The sequence below is a fragment of the Schistocerca serialis genome, chromosome 4 (assembly GCF_023864345.2).
Source record: "Schistocerca serialis cubense isolate TAMUIC-IGC-003099 chromosome 4, iqSchSeri2.2, whole genome shotgun sequence".
NCBI lineage: Eukaryota > Metazoa > Arthropoda > Insecta > Orthoptera > Acrididae > Schistocerca > Schistocerca serialis.
Genome location: NC_064641.1, coordinates 553,748,102 through 553,766,968, shown reverse-complemented (window position 1 = coordinate 553,766,968; position 18,867 = coordinate 553,748,102). Strand labels below are relative to the sequence as shown.

General features: G+C 44.4%; 2 protein-coding genes across 2 annotated transcripts in view; one reads left to right on the top strand and one right to left on the bottom strand.

Moving 5' to 3' along the window:
- The window catches only part of LOC126474605 (LIM domain only protein 3-like), a 1,048,859-nt gene that overhangs the window by 154,565 nt on the left and 875,427 nt on the right, over positions 1-18,867 (bottom strand). The window lies entirely within an intron of this gene.
- On the top strand, positions 158-4,356 carry LOC126475281 (uncharacterized). The gene is made up of 2 exons (XM_050103038.1): positions 158-294; positions 3,988-4,356. Exons 1-2 carry the CDS (start codon positions 280-282, stop codon positions 4,246-4,248), a joined length of 276 nt encoding a protein of 91 aa, XP_049958995.1. The 5' UTR covers positions 158-279; the 3' UTR covers positions 4,249-4,356.

Here is an 18,867-nt window from a genome sequence, read left to right as displayed (position 1 = left end):
CCCTCGTAAATTCCAAATAAATCTGGTGTCTAGCGAAAACTAGGATCACGTTCATCCGGCGTTATTCCGTTCTATGTAACAACTAGCTTTTGCGTATTGATTTCGAGCTCCACAGTGTTTACTGTAGCGTCGGATGTGCCCGGAAACAGCAGATGCATGGACAAAAGTCTACTGTTGCGATCGTCACGCAATGTGCCGACTGTGCGTCACACGGCGTGGTATATAAGGACGCTTAGAATAGGTAGCCCATTACTGTTAACAAGACAAGCAAACAGCATCATGAAGACTCTGCTGGTAAGTGTTCAGGCAATAACAATAGTAAGTCAAGTACGACTGTCTTCTACTAATATTCTTTAACATCGCGCAAGTCAGAAGAGAGCAAAAACCACGTAAAATAACGTAATTTATGTATTTATGTTAGAGACTGTTGAGTATAGCAACACAAGCTCAAATTATACGGAAAGAGGGTTACACTCTGCTGTCGGCTATACCAAAGTGCACACAACCACGTGTCGAATTTTAGCTTTGTTGTAACCAAAGAGTTTCTCTGCCGATCAGATCCACTCTATGTTCGGTTCGCCTCTCTTGGCTGGAAACTATTTACTGAGGACTGAAGATCTCAAACTCATCGACAGCACTACGTATCATCTGAACACTTGACAATGTTCTCGTGGATCTTTCTCTGGCGTACATGTAATCCTTATCGTTTAAACTTGAGTGTCAAGGTCATCAATCAAAACGTTATTGTAAACTGAGGTGTACAGAGAAATCGCAACGCTGGAATATTGCAGCGAAATGCAGGAAGACCTGTTGAGGGTCCGCCTTTTGTGCAGAGGTTGGCGATTGACCCTCAACATAAACAAATGTAATCTATTACGCTCATTTAGGCAGAAAGACTCAAAGTCGTGTGACTATACGATTGTAAAATAATGACTGGAAGTAGTCTCATCCGTAATATATGTACGAGAATGCGCACGTAGCGTTTAAAATTGGAACGAGCACATAAAAAATCAATCTCAGGAAAGGCAGCTGCCACACTCAGATTCATTGAAAGAATCATCAGGAAATGTAGTGCACCCAGAGAGAAGGTAGCTTGCAAAACCCTTGCTCGATCAGTACTTGACTATTGCTCGTCAGTGTGAACGGGATCAGATAGGATTGAGAGAGAAAACAGAGAAAATCCCGAAAGAGTTTCATTTAGCGAGCGCGAAATCTCGCGGAGATGCTCAGCAGACACCAATGCCAGACTCTAGAAGAGAGGTGTTGTGCATCAGAGTGTGGTTCACTCTTAAAATTCCGAGAGCGAATTTTTCTAGACAAGTCAGCCTCCTACGTATACCTCGCGAAAGGACTATGAAGGTCAGCAGCAGTTGTTCTTCCCCGGAACCATTCGTGAGGGGCACAGGAAAAGAGGGACGTGACAGTTGTGCACAAAGTACCCTTTGCCGCTCACTTTAAGGTGGCTTGCAAAGTATTAGCGAAGATGTAGAAACACAACATTGGTTGCAATACATAGCTCCATGGGAATTTAATGCTGTTTTTGGCGCTATGCACCGAGCTGACTAGTCATGCGCTAGGGATGAACGTTGATACGACATGATGCCTTAAAAACACGTTGTTGTAAGAGATGGAAGTGTAGTACTAAAATGTGATACAAATATTCTTGGGCCAATCAAGTACGGGATACGTGAAAATCATATACTAACTTGACGACTGATCATCTGAATCATGCGATCACACAAGAGAAGCTATAATCGGTCATTACGCTTTTCTTAACTTTAAGACTGGGACTGAAGATAATAACGCACTAAGTAACACTATCATTTATCCAAACGTGTTTTCGGAAAAATTTTGCTATGCAGTAGATTTTTGTTTCTGAAACCCTGGCTTACGATACAGACAGTGGTTATGCCCTGTACTTTTGTTTCGACAACAGTGTCAAGACATACTTAATTTCCTTGATTTATGAACAATTAACGTTTTCATCTTCAACATTTATTTAAAGCTGCATCTGATACAATTAGTAGAGAAAATTACCAATGGACAGAACATACTTGTTCCTTCCCTCTCTTTTCACGTAGTGAACATAAACAAATTTTTATAAAAAATATTTTTACCATCATTTGTGGAAAGGTTAGATTCTGTACTGCATTGGGAACCGAATCCAGATAGCTGACTTCTACGAACGGTGCCTGCATCACAGGACCGTGGGCCAGGACTGTCCCGTACTTTCGACTGGTCATGGGTCTCTCTCCTTCCTCGAGTATTAACACATTTTTAAAGCTTTACAAACGATCAACGCAGAGTATACTTCACCTTTAGGAACATAATGTCTTATCAGATATGTTATTTTCGATTTTGACGAATCCCAAACCTAAGAATTTAATATAAATACACACATCAAAAAAAGCTTTGCATCACCTCGGTTCCGAGAGCTTCGGAACCCGTGCAGAGAACTGGAATAGAGACCAACATAAACATTATTTCCGCCCATTTTACTGCTCATGAAAATCACACATTGCGTGTTGTACCACCATACAGCGAGACCTTTAGCGGTGGCGGTCCAGACTGCTGTACACACCGGTACCTCTAATACCCAGTAGCACGTCCTCTTCCATTGATGCATGCCTGTGTTCGTCGTGGCATACTATCCACAAGGTCATCAGGGCACTGTTGTTCCAGATTGTCCCACTCCTCGACGGCGATTCGGCGTACATCCCTCAGAGTGATTCGTGGGTCATGTCGTCCATAAAAATCCCTTTTCAGACTATCCCAGGCATGTTCGATGTTATTCTGAAGGAAGTCATTGACAAGATGTGGACGATGGGGGAGCAAATTTTCGTCCATGGAGACGAATGCCATCTCCAATATGCTGCCGATATGGTTGCACTATCGGTCGGAGTATGGCATTCACGTATCGTACAGCAGTTACGGTGCTTTCCATGACCACCAGCGGCGTACGTCAGCCCCACATAATGCCCCCCCCCCCCAAAAACAGCAGGGTACCTCCACCTTGCTACACTCGCTGGTGTCTAAGGCGTTCAGCCTGACCGGGTTGCCTCCAAACACGTCTCCGACGATTGTCTGGTTGAAGGCATATGCGACACTCATCGGCGAAGAGAGCGGTCCATTCGGTCTGTTGTTGGGCCCATCTGTACTGCGCTGCATGGAGTGGTGGTTGCAAAGAAGGACCTCGCCATGGACGTCAGGAGTGAAGTGAGTCGTAACCCGTCGTCGTGTGGCTGCACAAAAAGCTTTACTCAACATGGTGGCGCTACCGTCAGGGTTCCTCCGAGGCATAATCCGTAGGTACGGTCATCCACTGCATTAGTAGTCCTTGGGAGGCCTGAGCGAGGGATGTCATCGACAGTACCTGTCTCTCTGTATCTCCTCCATGTCCGAACAACATCCCTTTGGTTCACTCCGAGACGCCTGGCCACTTCCTTGTTGAGAGCCCTTCCTGGCACAAGATAACAATGCGGACGCGATCGAACCGCGGTACTGACCGTCTAGGCAAGGTTGAATGACAGACAACATGAGCCGTGTACCTCCTTGCTGGTGGAATGACTGGAACTGATGGGCTATTGTACCCCCTTCGTCTAACAGGTGCTGTATATGCATGGTTGTTTACATATTTGGGCAGGTTTAGTGACATCTCTGAACAAAGGGACTGTGTCTGTGATACAAAAATATGCACAGTCAACGTCCATTTTCAGGAGGTCTGGAAACCGGGGTGATGCACAACGTTTTTTTTTTTTGTGTGCATATTCAACGTATCTTATACGTATTTCATCCATTTATATTACGTTACATACTGTAACAAATTAAATTCTTTGGATTGTAGGAAATTCTTACAGTCTTTAAATTAATGAAAAAGTTTCTTCTTTTTAACGAATTGTATTTATACGTACTATCTTAACATTAAGATTCTTCTACTCTTCAATTTTCATTTGCTTTTGAGCTTCACTTTATTATTTATTTTTACAGGTTCTAGCGGCGGTGTTGGCGGTTGCCTGTGCTTTCCCGAACCGAGGTATCGGTGGCAACCAGGGTTTCCCAGGCAGCGGATTTCCAGGCAATGGCGGATTTAACCAGGGATTTCCCGGAAATGGGGGCTTTGGCCCTGGCGGACTGAACCAGGGCTTCCCTGGGTTTGGGTCTGGACAAGGTTTCCCTGGTAATGGAGGATTCCCTGGAAATGGGGGATTCCCTGGTAATGTTGGCTTCGGCAATCAGTTCCCAGGGTAATGGATCACTATACACAATAACGTTTTACCCTTGTGGAATGGAAATATTGCCAGGACGTCATAGCCTAATTGTATGTCTTCTCTGTTGAAATAAAATTCTTAAGCAGTATATATTTCATTTAATTCACGTCACTCTTTCGCACCAGACAATCACCTGAACCTCCTGACCGAAATTTGATGTTAAAAAAACCATATCCTTCTTCGAAAAAAGAATTTTTCCCGATGAGTTTCCATGTGTCATACAATATCAGAGCCGATGTACAAATGTACTGTGAGAATGTAGTATTGCATGTGCACACTAACAAAAGCTTCAACTAAACATGTCGTTTAAACCATAAAGCAAACAGGAATACTCTGGTCCATGAAGCGTCATGCAATATGTGTATGTATTGGAATGTTTCTAATGTATTACAGAGGTTTTTCTACAAACGTAGTATAATATTCATACCTACAGTTACCTAATTACCCAAGTTTATAAGCTCGACTATAACAGAAAACAATATTAAAAAAGATAAAAAATATCAAACTTACGTTTTGTCCTTCTTGAATAGCCATAAACACACAAATCGGAAATTATTCTACTAGTATTTTTATGACAAATCGTTAACTGAATCATTAAATATGACAAATTTCTGCCATGAAGCGCCAGGAGAGCTTCTAAGTTAACTGAACGAAGTGATTTATAACTTGCTATCTGGTAATACTTCGTACACATGTATTATTACGTTTTCATTAGAGAGGTGGAAATGTACAAGCAAGAATAACTTGAAATTGACGGTTGAGTGCTTTTGAGTTTATCGTAACGAACACACTCGTAATTTTACTAAATTTAGTTTCACTTAGGCTATTTAAAAATTATTTCCTTTCCGTTACATTACCAATTATTCCTCTTATAAGACTGATACTCGCTTCATTATATTTCAATTCTCATTTATAGGATAACTGAGAATCGAAACCAGTTTGGTGGTCCTAGTCATGATAACTATCGGGGACATTTCACTAAAAGCTTTTATACAGTGTGGCTAATGGTTCAAATGGCTCTGAGCACTATGGGACTCAACTGCTGAGGTCATTAGTCCCCTAGAACTTAGAACTAGTTAAACCTAATTAACCTAAGGACATCACAAACATCCATGCCCGAGGCAGGATTCGAACCTGCGACCGTAGCGGTCTTGCGGTTCCAGACTGCAGCGCCTTTAACCGCACGGCCACTTCGGCCGGCTTTATACAGTGTGCACAAAACTTAAAATTAAATGTATGTTGTGCATTTGTGCTTTGAGAGACCTTGCTTCGGTGAAGCTTACTATTTGTGAGAACATATCTGATAGTTAGCCAGTACCTGGACAGTATAAAAACACCTAGCACGAATTAAGCGAGTGAAGTTGTGAGTTGAAGAGGCAGCAACAAGCAACAAAATTGTTGAAAGACATACCACCTGATTGTAAAAACGCAATGAAGGCGACTCTATAAAACCGAAAATGTATTTATCTGACTGTAAGAGGAACGAACTGAAATGAATGATTAGCAGGGTCAATAATCTAAAAATTATGCCCATTGCACGACTTGGATTTCAATATTTATAGAAATTAATCTCCTTTCACAGGACGCTTAGATATGTTACTCCGATGACAAAGAGAGACAGAAGAAGAACGAGCTGAAATGAATAATTAGCAGGATCAGTAATCTAAAAATTATGCTCATTGCACGATTTGGATTTTAATATTTAGAGAAATTAATCTCCTTTCACAGGACGCTGAAACATGTTACTCCGATGACAAGGAGAGACAGAAGAAAACGCTTGTCGAATGATCGAACAAATCTCTCTCTGTCTATTCCACCCCGATATTACAAACAAACAAACAAACAAACGCACACACAGACACACACACACACACACACACACACACACACACACACACACACACTACTGTTCACCTACTGGAATCTATCCCAGCGAAGAATTGTCAGTAGACTTTTGGAACGCTGTAAGTACTATTTCCGTTGGGAAAGAGGGCTGTCACATGACTTGACAAAAAATAGTCAGCGTAAGTCACTTCAGTCAAAGAAAACAAGAAAGACGGAACAGCATTTTTAAGAGAGAAACTTTCATGCTATGAAGTCTGCCATATTCAAAGTTGGAGAAGCTCTTGGATGAATCCATTGGGATATTGTCTTATAGTAAAATTTAGGCCAGGTAACAGGAAAATCTGAAAGGAAGAAGGCAAAATAATTCGAATTTCGTAGGTGTGGAAGAATAAAAAGAGTAGAAGGAGACAGATATCGCGAGTGTTGTGTTTCTAGACGTAAAGTTGTGGAAAACTCTTTAGTAAGAAAGAAGAAAGAATGGTGCTATAACCTGCAGGGTGACACGCGTAGTAACTGCGTAAACTAAAAAACTCAAATAGTTTTTTTACTAAGTCATCTGTCTACTGACTGCTTTGATGCGGCCCGCCACGAATTTCTCTCCCTTGCCAATCTCTTCATCTCACAGTAGCACTGCAGCCTATGTCCCCAATTATCTGCTGCTTATATTCAGATCTCTGTCTACCTCTACAGTTTTTACTTTGTACAAGCTCCCTCTAGTACCATGGAAGTCAGCCCTTGATATCTTAACAGATGTCCTACCTTCCTGTCCCTTCTCTTTGTTGGTGTTTTCCACGCTTTCCTTTCCTCTCCGATTCTGCGCAGAGCCTCCTGATTCCTTACCTTCATCTAATTTTCAACATTCGCCTGTAGCACCACATCTCAAGTGCTCCTATTCTCTTCTGTTCCGGTTTTCCCTCAAACCATGTTTCACTACCATACAGTGCTGCGCTAAATGTACATTCGCAGAAAATTCTACCTCAAATTAAGGCCTATGTTTGATACCAGGAGACTTCCCTTGGCCAGGAATGCCCTTTTTGCCACTGCTAGTTCGCTTTTGATATCCTACTTGCTCTGTACGTCATTGGTTATTTTGCTGCCCAGATAGCAGAATTCCTTAACTTCATCTCCCTTTTGCCCATCAATCCAGATGTTAAGTTTCTCGCTGTTCTCATTTCTGCTACATCTCATTATTTTCATCTTTCTTCGATTTACTCTCAATCCATATTCTGTACTCATTGGACTGTTCATACCATTCAGCAGCTTCTTCGATATACAGATTGAACAGAAGGGACGAAAGACTACATCCCTGTCTTACACCCTTTTCAACCCAAGCATTTCGTTCTCGGTCGTCCATTCTTATTAATCCCTCTTGGCTCTTGTACATATTGTATTTTACCCGTCTCTCCCTATAGCTTACCCATATTTTTCTCAGAATTTCTCAGAGCCTTGCACCATTTTATATCGTCGAACGCTTTTTCCAGGTCGACAAATCTTGTGAACGTGTCTTGATTTTTCTTTAGTCTTGCTTTCATTATCAACCACAAAATTAGAATTGCCTCTCTGGTGCCTTTACTTTTTCTAAACCAAACTGACCGTCATTTAACACATCCTCAATTTTTTTCCGTTCTTCTGTGCATCATTCTTGTCAGAAACTTGGATGCATGAGCTATTAATCTGATTGTACGGTAATTCTTACACTTGTCAGGTCTTGCAGTCTTCGGAATTATTTGGATGATATTTTTTCGAAAGTCAAATTGCATGTCTCCAGACTCATACACTCCTGGAAATGGAAAAAAGAACACATTGACACCGGTGTGTAAGACCCACCATACTTGCTCCGGACACTGCGAGAGGGCTGTACAAGCAATGATCACACGCACGGCACAGCGGACACACCAGGAACCGCGGTGTTGGCCGTCGAATGGCGCTAGCTGCGCAGCATTTGTGCACCGCCGCCGTCAGTGTCAGCCAGTTTGCCGTGGCGTACGGAGCTCCATCGCAGTCTTTAACACTGGTAGCATGCCGCGACAGCGTGGACGTGAACCGTATGTGCAGTTGACGGACTTTGAGCGAGGGCGTATAGTGGGCATGCGGGAGGCCAGGTGGACGTACCACCTAATTGCTCAACACGTGGGGCGTGACGTCTCCACAGTACATCGATGTTGTCGCCGGTGGTCGGCGGAAGGTGCACGTGCCCGTCGACCTGGGACCGGACCGCAGCGACGCACGGAAGCACGCCAAGACCGTAGGATCCTACGAAATGCTGTAGGGGACCGCACCGCCACTTCCCAGCAAATTAGGGACACTGTTGCTCCTGGGGTATCGGCGAGTACCATTCGCAAGCGTCTCCATGAAGCTGGGCTACGGTTCCGCACACCGTTAGGCCGTCTTCCGCTCACGCCCCAACATCGTGCAGCCCGCCTCCAGTGGTGTCGCGACAGGCGTGAATGGAGGGACGAATGGAGACGTGTCGTCTTCAGCGATGAGAGTCGCTTCTGCCTTGGTGCCAATGATGGTCGTATGCGTGTTTGGCGCCGTGCAGGTGAGCGCCACAATCAGGACTGCATACGACCGAGGCACACAGGGCCAACACCCGGCATCATGGTGTGGGGAGCGATCTCCTACACTGGCCGTACACCACTGGTGATCGTCGAGGGGACACTGAATAGTGCACGGTACATCCAAACCGTCATCGAACCCATCGTTCTACCATTCCTAGACCGGCAAGGGAACTTGCTGTTCCAACAGGACAATGCCCGTCCGCATGTATCCCGTGCCACCCAACGTGCTCTAGAAGGTGTAAGTCAACTACCCTGGCCAGCAAGATCTCCGGATCTGTCCCCCACTGAGCATGTTTGGGACTGGATGAAGCGTCGTCTCACGCGGTCTGCCCGTCCAGCACGAACGCTGGTCCAACTGAGGCGCCAGGTGGAAATGGCATGGCAAGCCGTTCCACAGGACTACATCCAGCATCTCTACGATCGTCTCCATGGGAGAATAGCAGCCTGCATTGCTGCGAAAGGTGGATATACACTGTACTAGTGCCGACATTGTGCATGCTCTGTTGCCTGTGTCTATGTGCTTGTGGTTCTGTCAGTGTGATCATGTGATGTATCTGACCCCAGGAATGTGTCAATAAAGTTTCCCCTTCCTGGGACAATGAATTCACGGTGTTCTTATTACAATTTCCAGGAGTGTAGATTCTACACTCCTGGAAATTGAAATAAGAACACCGTGAATTCATTGTCCCAGGAAGGGGAAACTTTATTGACACATTCCTGGGGTCAGATACATCACATGATCACACTGACAGAACCACAGGCACATAGACACAGTCAACAGAGCATGCACAATGTCGGCACTAGTACAGTGTATATCCACCTTTCGCAGCAATGCAGGCTGCTATTCTCCCATGGAGACGATCGTAGAGATGCTGGATGTAGTCCTGTGGAACGGCTTGCCATGCCAGTTCCACCTGGCGCCTCAGTTGGACCAGCGTTCGTGCTGGACGTGCAGACCGCGTGAGACGACGCTTCATCCAGTCCCAAACATGCTCAATGGGGGACAGATCCGGAGATCTTGCTGGCCAGGGTAGTTGACTTACACCTTCTAGAGCACGTTGGGTGGCACGGGATACATGCGGACGTGCATTGTCCTGTTGGAACAGCAAGTTCCCTTGCCGGTCTAGGAATGGTAGAACGATGGGTTCGATGACGGTTTGGATGTACCGTGCACTATTCAGTGTCCCCTCGACGATCACCAGTGGTGTACGGCCAGTGTAGGAAATCGCTCCGCACACCATGATGCCGCGTGTTGGCCCTGTGTGCCTCTGTCGTATGCAGTCCTGATTGTGGCGCTCACCTGCACGGCGCCAAACACGCATACAACCATGATTGGCACCAAGGCAGAAGCGACTCTCATCGCTGAAGACGACACGTCTCCATTCGTCCCTCCATTCACGCCTGTCGCGACACCACTGGAGGCGGGCTGCACGATGTTGGGGCGTGAGCGGAAGACGGCCTAACGGTGTGCGGGACCATAGCCCAGCTTCATGGAGACGGTTGCGTATGGTCCTCGCCGATACCCCAGGAGCAACAGTGTCCCTAATTTGCTGGGAAGTGGCGGTGCGGTCCCCTACAGCACTGCGTAGGATCCTACGGTCTTGGCGTGCATCCGTGCGTCGCTGCGGTCCGGTCCCAGGTCGACGGGCACGTGCACCTTCCACCGACCACTGGCGACAACATCGATGTACTGTGGAGACCTCACGCCCCACGTGTTGAGCAATTCGGCGGTACGTCCACCCGGCCTCCCGCATGCCCACTATACGCCCTCGCTCAAAGTCCGTCAACTGCACATACGGTTCACGTCCACGCTGTCGCGGCATGCTACCAGTGTTAAAGACTGCGATGGAGCTCCGTATGCCACGGCAAACTGGCTGACACTGACGGCGGCGGTGCACAAATGCTGCGCAGCTAGCGCCATTCGACGGCCAACACCGCGGTTCCTGGTGTGTCCGCTGTGCCGTGCGTGTGATCATTGCTTGTACAGCCCTCTCGCAGTGTCCGGAGCAAGTATGGTGGGTCTGACACACCGGTGTCAATGTGTTCTTTTTTCCATTTCCAGGAGTGTACATTCCAATGTGAATAGTCCTTTTGTCGCCAGTTCCCCCAGTTGTAATTCTCAATGGTTGTTATCCATCCCTTCTGCCATATTTGATCTTAAGTCCTCCAAAGCTCTCTTAAATTCTGTTTCTAATACTGGAACCCCTATCTCTTCTAAATTGACTCTTGTTTCTTCTTATATCACATCAGACAAATCTTCCCCTTCAGAGAGGTCTTCATTGTTCTCTTTCCGCCTGTCTGCTCTCTCTTCTGCATTTAACAATGGAATTCCCGTTGCACTCTTAACGTTACCACACTTGCTTTTAATTTCACAGAAGGTAGTCTTGACTTTCCTGTGTGCTGATTCAATCCTTCCGAACATCATTTCTTTTTCTATTTCTTCACATTTTTCACACAGCCATTTCATCTTAGCTTCCTTCTTCTTCCTTGCACTTTCTTATTTCACTTATCAGCTGAAGTATTTCTTCTGTTACCAATGGTTCCCTTGTAGTTACCTTCTTTGTACCTAAGTTTTTATTTCCAGCTTTTGTGATTTGCCCTTTTTTAGAAATGTCCATTCCTCTTCAACTGTACTGCCTCCTGAGCTATTCCTTATTGCTGTATCTATAGCCTTAGAGATCTTCAACCGTATCTCGTCATTCCTTAGCACTCCGTATCCCACTTCTCTGCATATTGATTTTTCCTGACTAATGTCTTTAACTTCAGCCTACTGTTCATCACTACTATATTGTGATCTGAGTCTATATCTGCTCCTGGGTACGCCTTACAATCCAGTATCTGATTTCGGAACCTCTGTCTTACCATGATGTAATCCAACTGGAATCATTCCGTATCACCCGGCTTTTTCCACGTATACCTCCTCCTCCTGTGATTCTTGAACAGGGTATTCGCTATTACCAGGTGAAACCTGTTACAGAACTCAGTTAGTCTTTCTACTCCCTCATTCCTTTTCCCAAGCCTACATTTTCCTGTAACCCTTTCTTCTACTCCTTCCCCTACAACTGCACTCCAGTCTCCCATGACTATTAGACTATCATATCCCTTTACATACTGTATTAACCTTTCAGTGTCCCCATACTCTTTCTCTATCTCTTCTTCTTCAGCTTGCGACGTCGGCATGTATATCTGAAGTATAGTTGTCGGTGTTGGTTTGTTGTCGATTCTGATAAGACTAACCCTAATACTGAACTGCCTGCCCTACCTGCCTATTCATAAAGAATCCTACTCCCGTTATACCACTTTCTGCTGCTGTTCATATTACCCTATACTCATCTGACCAGAAATCCTAGTCTTCTTTCCATTTCACTTCACTGACCCCAACTATATCTACACTGAGCGTTTGTATTTCCATTTTCTGATTTTGTATTTTCTCTACCACATTCAAGCAACTGACCTTCCACGCCCCGACTCGTAGAACGTTATCCTTTTATTGATTATTCAGTCTTTCCCAAGGGTCACCTCCACCTTGGCAGTTCTCTGCCAGAGATCGGAATGGGGGACTATTCTGGAATCTTTTGCCAGTGAAGAGATCATCATGGCTCTTTTTCAGTTACAGGCCACATGTCGTGTGGATACATGCTATGTGTCTTTAATGCAGTGGTTTCCAGTGCCTTCGGCATCCTCATGCCGCTGATCATTGCTGATTCTTCCGCCTTTAGAGGTAGTTTCCAACACTGAGGGGAAGAGGGTGCCCTGAACCTCTATCTGTTTCTCCGCCCTCTTTGATAAGGCCATTGGCAGAATGAGGATGGCTTCTTACGCCGGAAGTCTTCGGCCGCCAATGCTGATTATTAATCAAAATTTAGCGGTTGCGGATTTCCAACCCGGGACCGAGGACTTTTTGATTATGAATCAAAGACGCTACCCCTAGACATAGGGGGGTAGGTACTTTCAATAATCATTGACAAAATAGCCATTGCTTTTAATGCGTTGTTTCAGTGGTACCACAGTTTTCGGTTTTCCAGTATACCTTTTAAGCAGAAATGTGATGGAGCACCATCGACGACCACAAGATTTGAAATAATTCCATCTCGTCAATGCTACCATATTATTCCTCTAACAATCAATGCTTGACGAAGTACATAAGTTACAGTCGGAAGGAGGATCACATGAAATGTTAGTGCAGAAGGATTTTCGATTAGAACTAGTAGATCTGTCTGCAGTCGAAGAGTTCATGTAGTCTGTCAGTCTATTACAGTAGATAACTCTGTATTCTAAGAGAATGAAATGCTTCTTTACAGATTTAATTGCACTTTGACAATACGTTTCGTTTCAAAAGCTGTAATTGTGAACCAGAAGTTGGATGTAAACTAAAGATGGCGAGAAATAATGTAATAAATAAAGAAACCATTAAGAAAGATATCCTCTCAGTATTTGTTGAAAGTTAAAACCATGATTTTCCCTGGGGCTGTAAGCTTTTTATCATTATAAAAGAAGATATTGACATCCGCTACAGGTTTTTTTTCGGATTTTAAGTCACTGTCAAATGGTAGGGGTGAGTCGTATCGTACTGGCCAGCTCATAGTACACGCCACTACTGTGGTTTTCCTTTCCGCTTCCACATAGCAGAAGTGTACAGTAAGCAGAACAAAGTTTGTGTGTCCATGTGCACTGCACCTAGGACATCATCTTGCCCTCTTCAGTGCTTTGTCTGCTCTGAGTGTTTGATGGTGGTTGCTAGAGTTCTTAACGCACGTAAGATATTTTGGGGCCTGTGATACCACATATAAGGTACGTGATTAATTTCGTTGCTATATTTCCATTACCTAAATTTACATCTATATCTGTATGGATACTCTGCAAAACACACTGAAGTGCCTGGCACAGGTTGATCGAACCACCTTCACAATAATTCTCTGTCATTATTCCATTCTAGAACAGCGCGCGGAGAAAACGAACACCTATATCTTTCCGTGCGAGCTCTCATTTCCCATATTTTATAATGATGATCGTTTCTCCCTATATAGGTCGGCGTCAAAAAAATATTTTAGCGCTTGGAGGAGAAAGTTGGTGTTTCAAAATTTCGTTAGAAGATCCCGTTTTAATGATGTCCGCCTGTATCATGTCCGTGTCACTCTCTCCCCTACTTCTCGATAATACAGAGCGTGCTGCCCTTCTTTGAACTTTCTCGATGTACTCCGTTATTACTGTCTGGCAAGGATCCCACACCGGGCAGCGGTACTCCAAAAGAGGACGGACAAGCGTAACGTGGCAGTTTCTTTAATAGTTCTGTTGCATCTTCTAAGTATTCTCCTTCCTCACAACATTTTCTAGGTGTTCTTTCAATTTTAGTTATTCGTAATTGTAATTCCTAGGCATTTAGTTGAATTTAGATTTGATTGATTTAACGCGTAATCGAAGTTTTAAAGATTTGTTTAAGCACTCATGTGGATGACCTCAAACTTTTCATTGTTTAGGATCAATTGCAAATTTTCGTACCATACAGGTATCTTTTCTAAGTCACTTTGCAATTTGTTTTGATCTGATGACTTTACAAGGCGGTAAACTACAGAGTCATCTGCAAACAATCTGCTCACATTGTCTCCAACATCTTTTGTATAGATGAGGAATAGTAAAGGGCCTACAAAACTACCTATGTATGTTAGGTATGGAATGACATTTAACAAACGTTTCATGATAATTTCTATAGAAGAACCTACAACACTGGTAGATCCTACAACGTGTTTGTAGCGCAGTACCGGCTACCTGATTGTATTTCAGTGTCGACCAGATGTAATTTCAATTTCTAAACTATACTTTCTTCTTCTTACGTCTTTCCAGACAGAAATAGCATAGTGCTGATATCGGAGCCTACTTCGGAACTCACATCAAATAACTTTTCTGATCCTCAGAGTTCAGTAACGTTTTGCAGTCCTGGACCTTCATCAGCTCTAAATTCACTCACCTCTTCTGACCTACACCAGCTCTAAATTCAGCCACCCTTTCTGCACCTGGACCTTCATCATCTCTCACCGTGGCCAATCTGCCTCCATCTAAAGAGACCACTAGTGTTTACCAGTCTGTGTCTTCAACTTCTGGTCAATAGCCAGTTGTGAAAACTTCCGTCTTCTGGAATCTCCAAACATTTCTGGACCGAAAACATCTCTCCGTCCTCTAAGGCCTCTGTAAAGCAATGAGCTAAACATTGGTGAACTGACCTAAAAGAGCAACAATAATTTCCCATGCTTATGTGTTGTATTATTATTTAATATGTGTCAGTGCAGGGCATAATTAAAAAACGGTATTACCACAGAAAAGACAATGAGGGATACTGAAAGACACTTCCTACAAGCATTGTAATTATGGCTCTTTTGTTTTCAATGTAATTAAGTGCTGAGAATAAAAAATAAAAATCATTGCACTGTGTTATTCATAGAACATGTCTTGGAGAATAGTATATTAACAACTCGATTAACCACAACAGATACAAAGTGAAGTCAAAAAACTTAATCCGGCCCATACTGGTCGACTCTCCCCTACTTTCATGCATATGCGTTCATTAACGGCCCGATCGAGCGAGGTGGCGCAGTGGTTAGCACACTGGACTCGCATTCGGGACGACGGTTCAATCCCGGGTCCGGCCATCCTGATTTAGGTTTTCCGTGATTTCCCTAAATCGTTTCAGGCAAATGCCGGGATGTTTCCTTTGAAAGGGCACGGCCGATTTCCTTCCCAATCCTTCCCTAACCCGAGCTTGCGCTCCGTCTCTAATGACCTCGTTGTCGACGGGACGTTAAACACTAACCACCACCGCCACATTAACGGCCCTCTGTAGCACAATGCTTTAAAAGTGAGCCGAGAAGTAATGTCTACTTTAACACTATGTAACGTTACCAACAAAATGGTTCAAATGGCTCTGAGCACTATGGAACATCTATGGTCATCAGTCCCCTAGAACTTAGAACTAGTTAAACCTAACTAACCTAAGGACATCACAAACATCCATGTCCGAGGCAGGATTCGAACCTGCGACCGTAGCGGTCTTGCGGTTCCAGGCTGCAGCGCCCTTAACCGCACGGCCACTTCGGCCGGCCGTTACCAACAATATGTATTATACAGAAGTTGAAAAACGAAATAAATAATACAGATCACGTTGCGTGACAGCACTCGTGGTTTGCATCAACGCGAGTAGCATTGTTCCGAAACTTCTTGGCAGATGGAAACCGTGAACCGGGTCGGGCACGTGCGTTACCTTCCGCTTACAGTATCTTTTACTTACTGAGCTATCCAGGCACGAATCACGATCAGCCTTTACAGCTCTACCTCCACCTGTACCTCACTCCCATCTTCCGAACTTGACAGAACTTGTCCCGCGAAACTTGCGCGCTTAGAACTCGTGGCAGAAAGAGAAACGCGAAGAAATGCCTCAGCGTCTGCCTTTGGGATAGTTTACAGAAAGAATTTTTCTCTTCACAGCGGAGGTAAGTACGCCTGAAACGTCCTGGCAAGTCCAAACTCTGTCTGACTGGCACTCGAACCCTTAACTACGCCTCACATCAGCTGGTAAGAGCATTCTCAGCGACATGCAAGCTTCGTGGTTGAAGGCATAGTCGAGTGTATAGTTTTAATCTGTTCGTTTGTCGACTTGTCTATAAAACGAAGGGCGTTCAATAAGTAGTGCAACACATTTTTTTTCTGAAAGCAGGATGGTTTTATTCAGGATTCCAATACATTATATTATTCCCCACTCATTTGGACAAAAAACCTTATTTTCCCACATCCGTTCACTGCGAATGCCTTATATCACCTTACTGGCAGAGCCTGTATGCCTGCTGGTCGACGTCGGAGCTAACATCTTGCTCCATCAGTAACCTGCCCATCATCCACGTACTGTTTCCCATGGAGTGCGACCTTCGTTGGGACAAACAGATGGATGTTGCAAGGTGCGAGATCCTGGCTTAAGGGTGGATGAGGAAAACCAGCCCTTTGTTCTTTTGTGAGCACCTCTCTTGTGCGTAGACTTGTTTGGGGCCTTGCGTTATCATAGAGAAGGAGACGTTCGTTTGCATGTTTTGTGGCGAGGGACATGTTGAAGTCACTTCTTCAATCTCCGGAGGGTAGCACAATGCACGTCAGATTTGATCATTTCATCATGAGGGAGGACATCAAACAGAATAATCCCTTCAGAATCCCCGAAGACTGTCGCCATGATTTTAGCGGCTGAGGGTGCGTCTGTCTTTTTCTCTTCGAAAGAGAGGTAGTGTGGCGTCACTCCATGGATCGCCATTTAGTTTCCAGTTCAAAGTGATGAACGCGTGTTTCACCGCCTTGACGATGTTCGACAAAAAATTGTCACCGTCAGCCTCGTAACGCGAAAGCAATTCGGCGCAAATTGTCCTTCAATGGCCTTCATGGTCTTAGACGGCGAGGAACTCAGCGGCCACACACCTTTGAGTACCTCAGCTGGTGGGCGAGTGTGTCAGTGCTACCAACGGAGACGCCCAGTAGAGCAGCGAGGTGTTTGTAATCCATTGATCACCTCGAATGAGAGTGTCCGCATGTTGCAATATTTTTGGAGTCACAGCGGTGAGCAGCTGGGCGGCAGGCGGGAGGTCGGTCAGATTTGCACGATTTTGTTGCGATGGTGACACGCCTCCCCCAACGACTCACCGTGCTTTTGTTCACTGTCAAGTCTTCGTGGATATTCTGCAAGCACATACGAATATTTGCGATGCTCTGGTTTTTCGCCAAGGAAACTCAGTGACAGTTCTCTGTTTGAAACGCACCTTCTTTGCATATGCCATTTGAAACGCTACGTATATCGCCGCACCTATCGGAACTGCATGAAAGTATAGGGACTGAAACGGGAATATTTCACGATTTCTCACAACAAATACCACATTTTTTTCAACCGAAATTGATGGAGAAACAAAAGTTGCATTACTTGCTGAACACTAAATACGGTTGATAGTGTCACGGAATGTTTGTTAATGATGCATAAGTACGCTGAAACGAAAAAGCGATCAGTAGAAAATTGTTGTTGACTTGCATCGGTGTGCAAGTACAAATTCACTTGACTAGCATCGGTATACGAGTAACACATCACTTGAAAGTTGCACCGGCCACTGTGGCCGAGCGGTTCTGGGTGCTTCAGTCCGGAACCGCGCTCCTGCTACGGTCGCAGGTTCGAATCATGCCTCGGGCTTGGATGTGTGTGATGTCCTTAGGTCAGTTAGGTTTAAGTAGTTGTAAGTCTAGGGGACTGATGACCTCAGATGTTAAGTCCCATAGTGCTTAGAACCATCTGAACCATTTTTTGAAAGTTGCTTAAAATGCGAAACAGGCCTACTGTGAACTTTAATAAGTGATTGCCTTTGACAAAATGGTTGACACCTCGATGGAACCATGGTTTTAATGTTAACCAAATTGTTACGGGCTGTGTAGTGGAGCAAAAAGAAAATGCCGGACAGTATTATTCAGAAAAGGAATATTTGCATCGTGAACGTCGTTATTTAAATGTAAATCAGTTACCACTGCAGTCGGTGGGGTATGTCCCGTTGTCTCATTGTCTTATTACGTTTGTTTTACTTACGTCGAGCAATTTGAGGGCAACAGGTCAAAAGAAGCAACTACCACCCACCAGCAAGCAAACCCAGTTGCTTCCCCAGAAATGGCCTTGGACTGTAACCTCAACTTTCGTTGTGACCTTTGTACACGAGTGGGGAAAGCAATGAGATCCGAATTGTTGTGAAACCGCGTTGTGTTAAAATCGAGATTCCACACAAACACATGCAGAACAACGAAAGAATTGTGCTGCAACAAGTGCGCTTTTTTCACTAAGTAACGCTACTAAAGACATTTTATCATATTCATAAATTAACCATTCGCTGATCATAGATTGCGTGTGTTACGGATAGGAGAGAGTGTTGTACTCTGGTACATTTTTCAAACTTTCGGCTCTGGCCCTTGATAGAAGTTTAATATAGTTTCATACTATATTTTGAAACGATGGCATTCAGTCTTTTAGTGCAGCATTCTTTTACTGAAATTACAAAAATCTCTGCGGAAAATTTGGATTTTTCCAAACGTGGAAACATGTTCCATGTACAATATTATCTTATATGTAGGAACAAATATTTTACTGTAATTTCAAATTGTTGCAATCGAGGAAATCTTGTCAGTATCGTATTTAA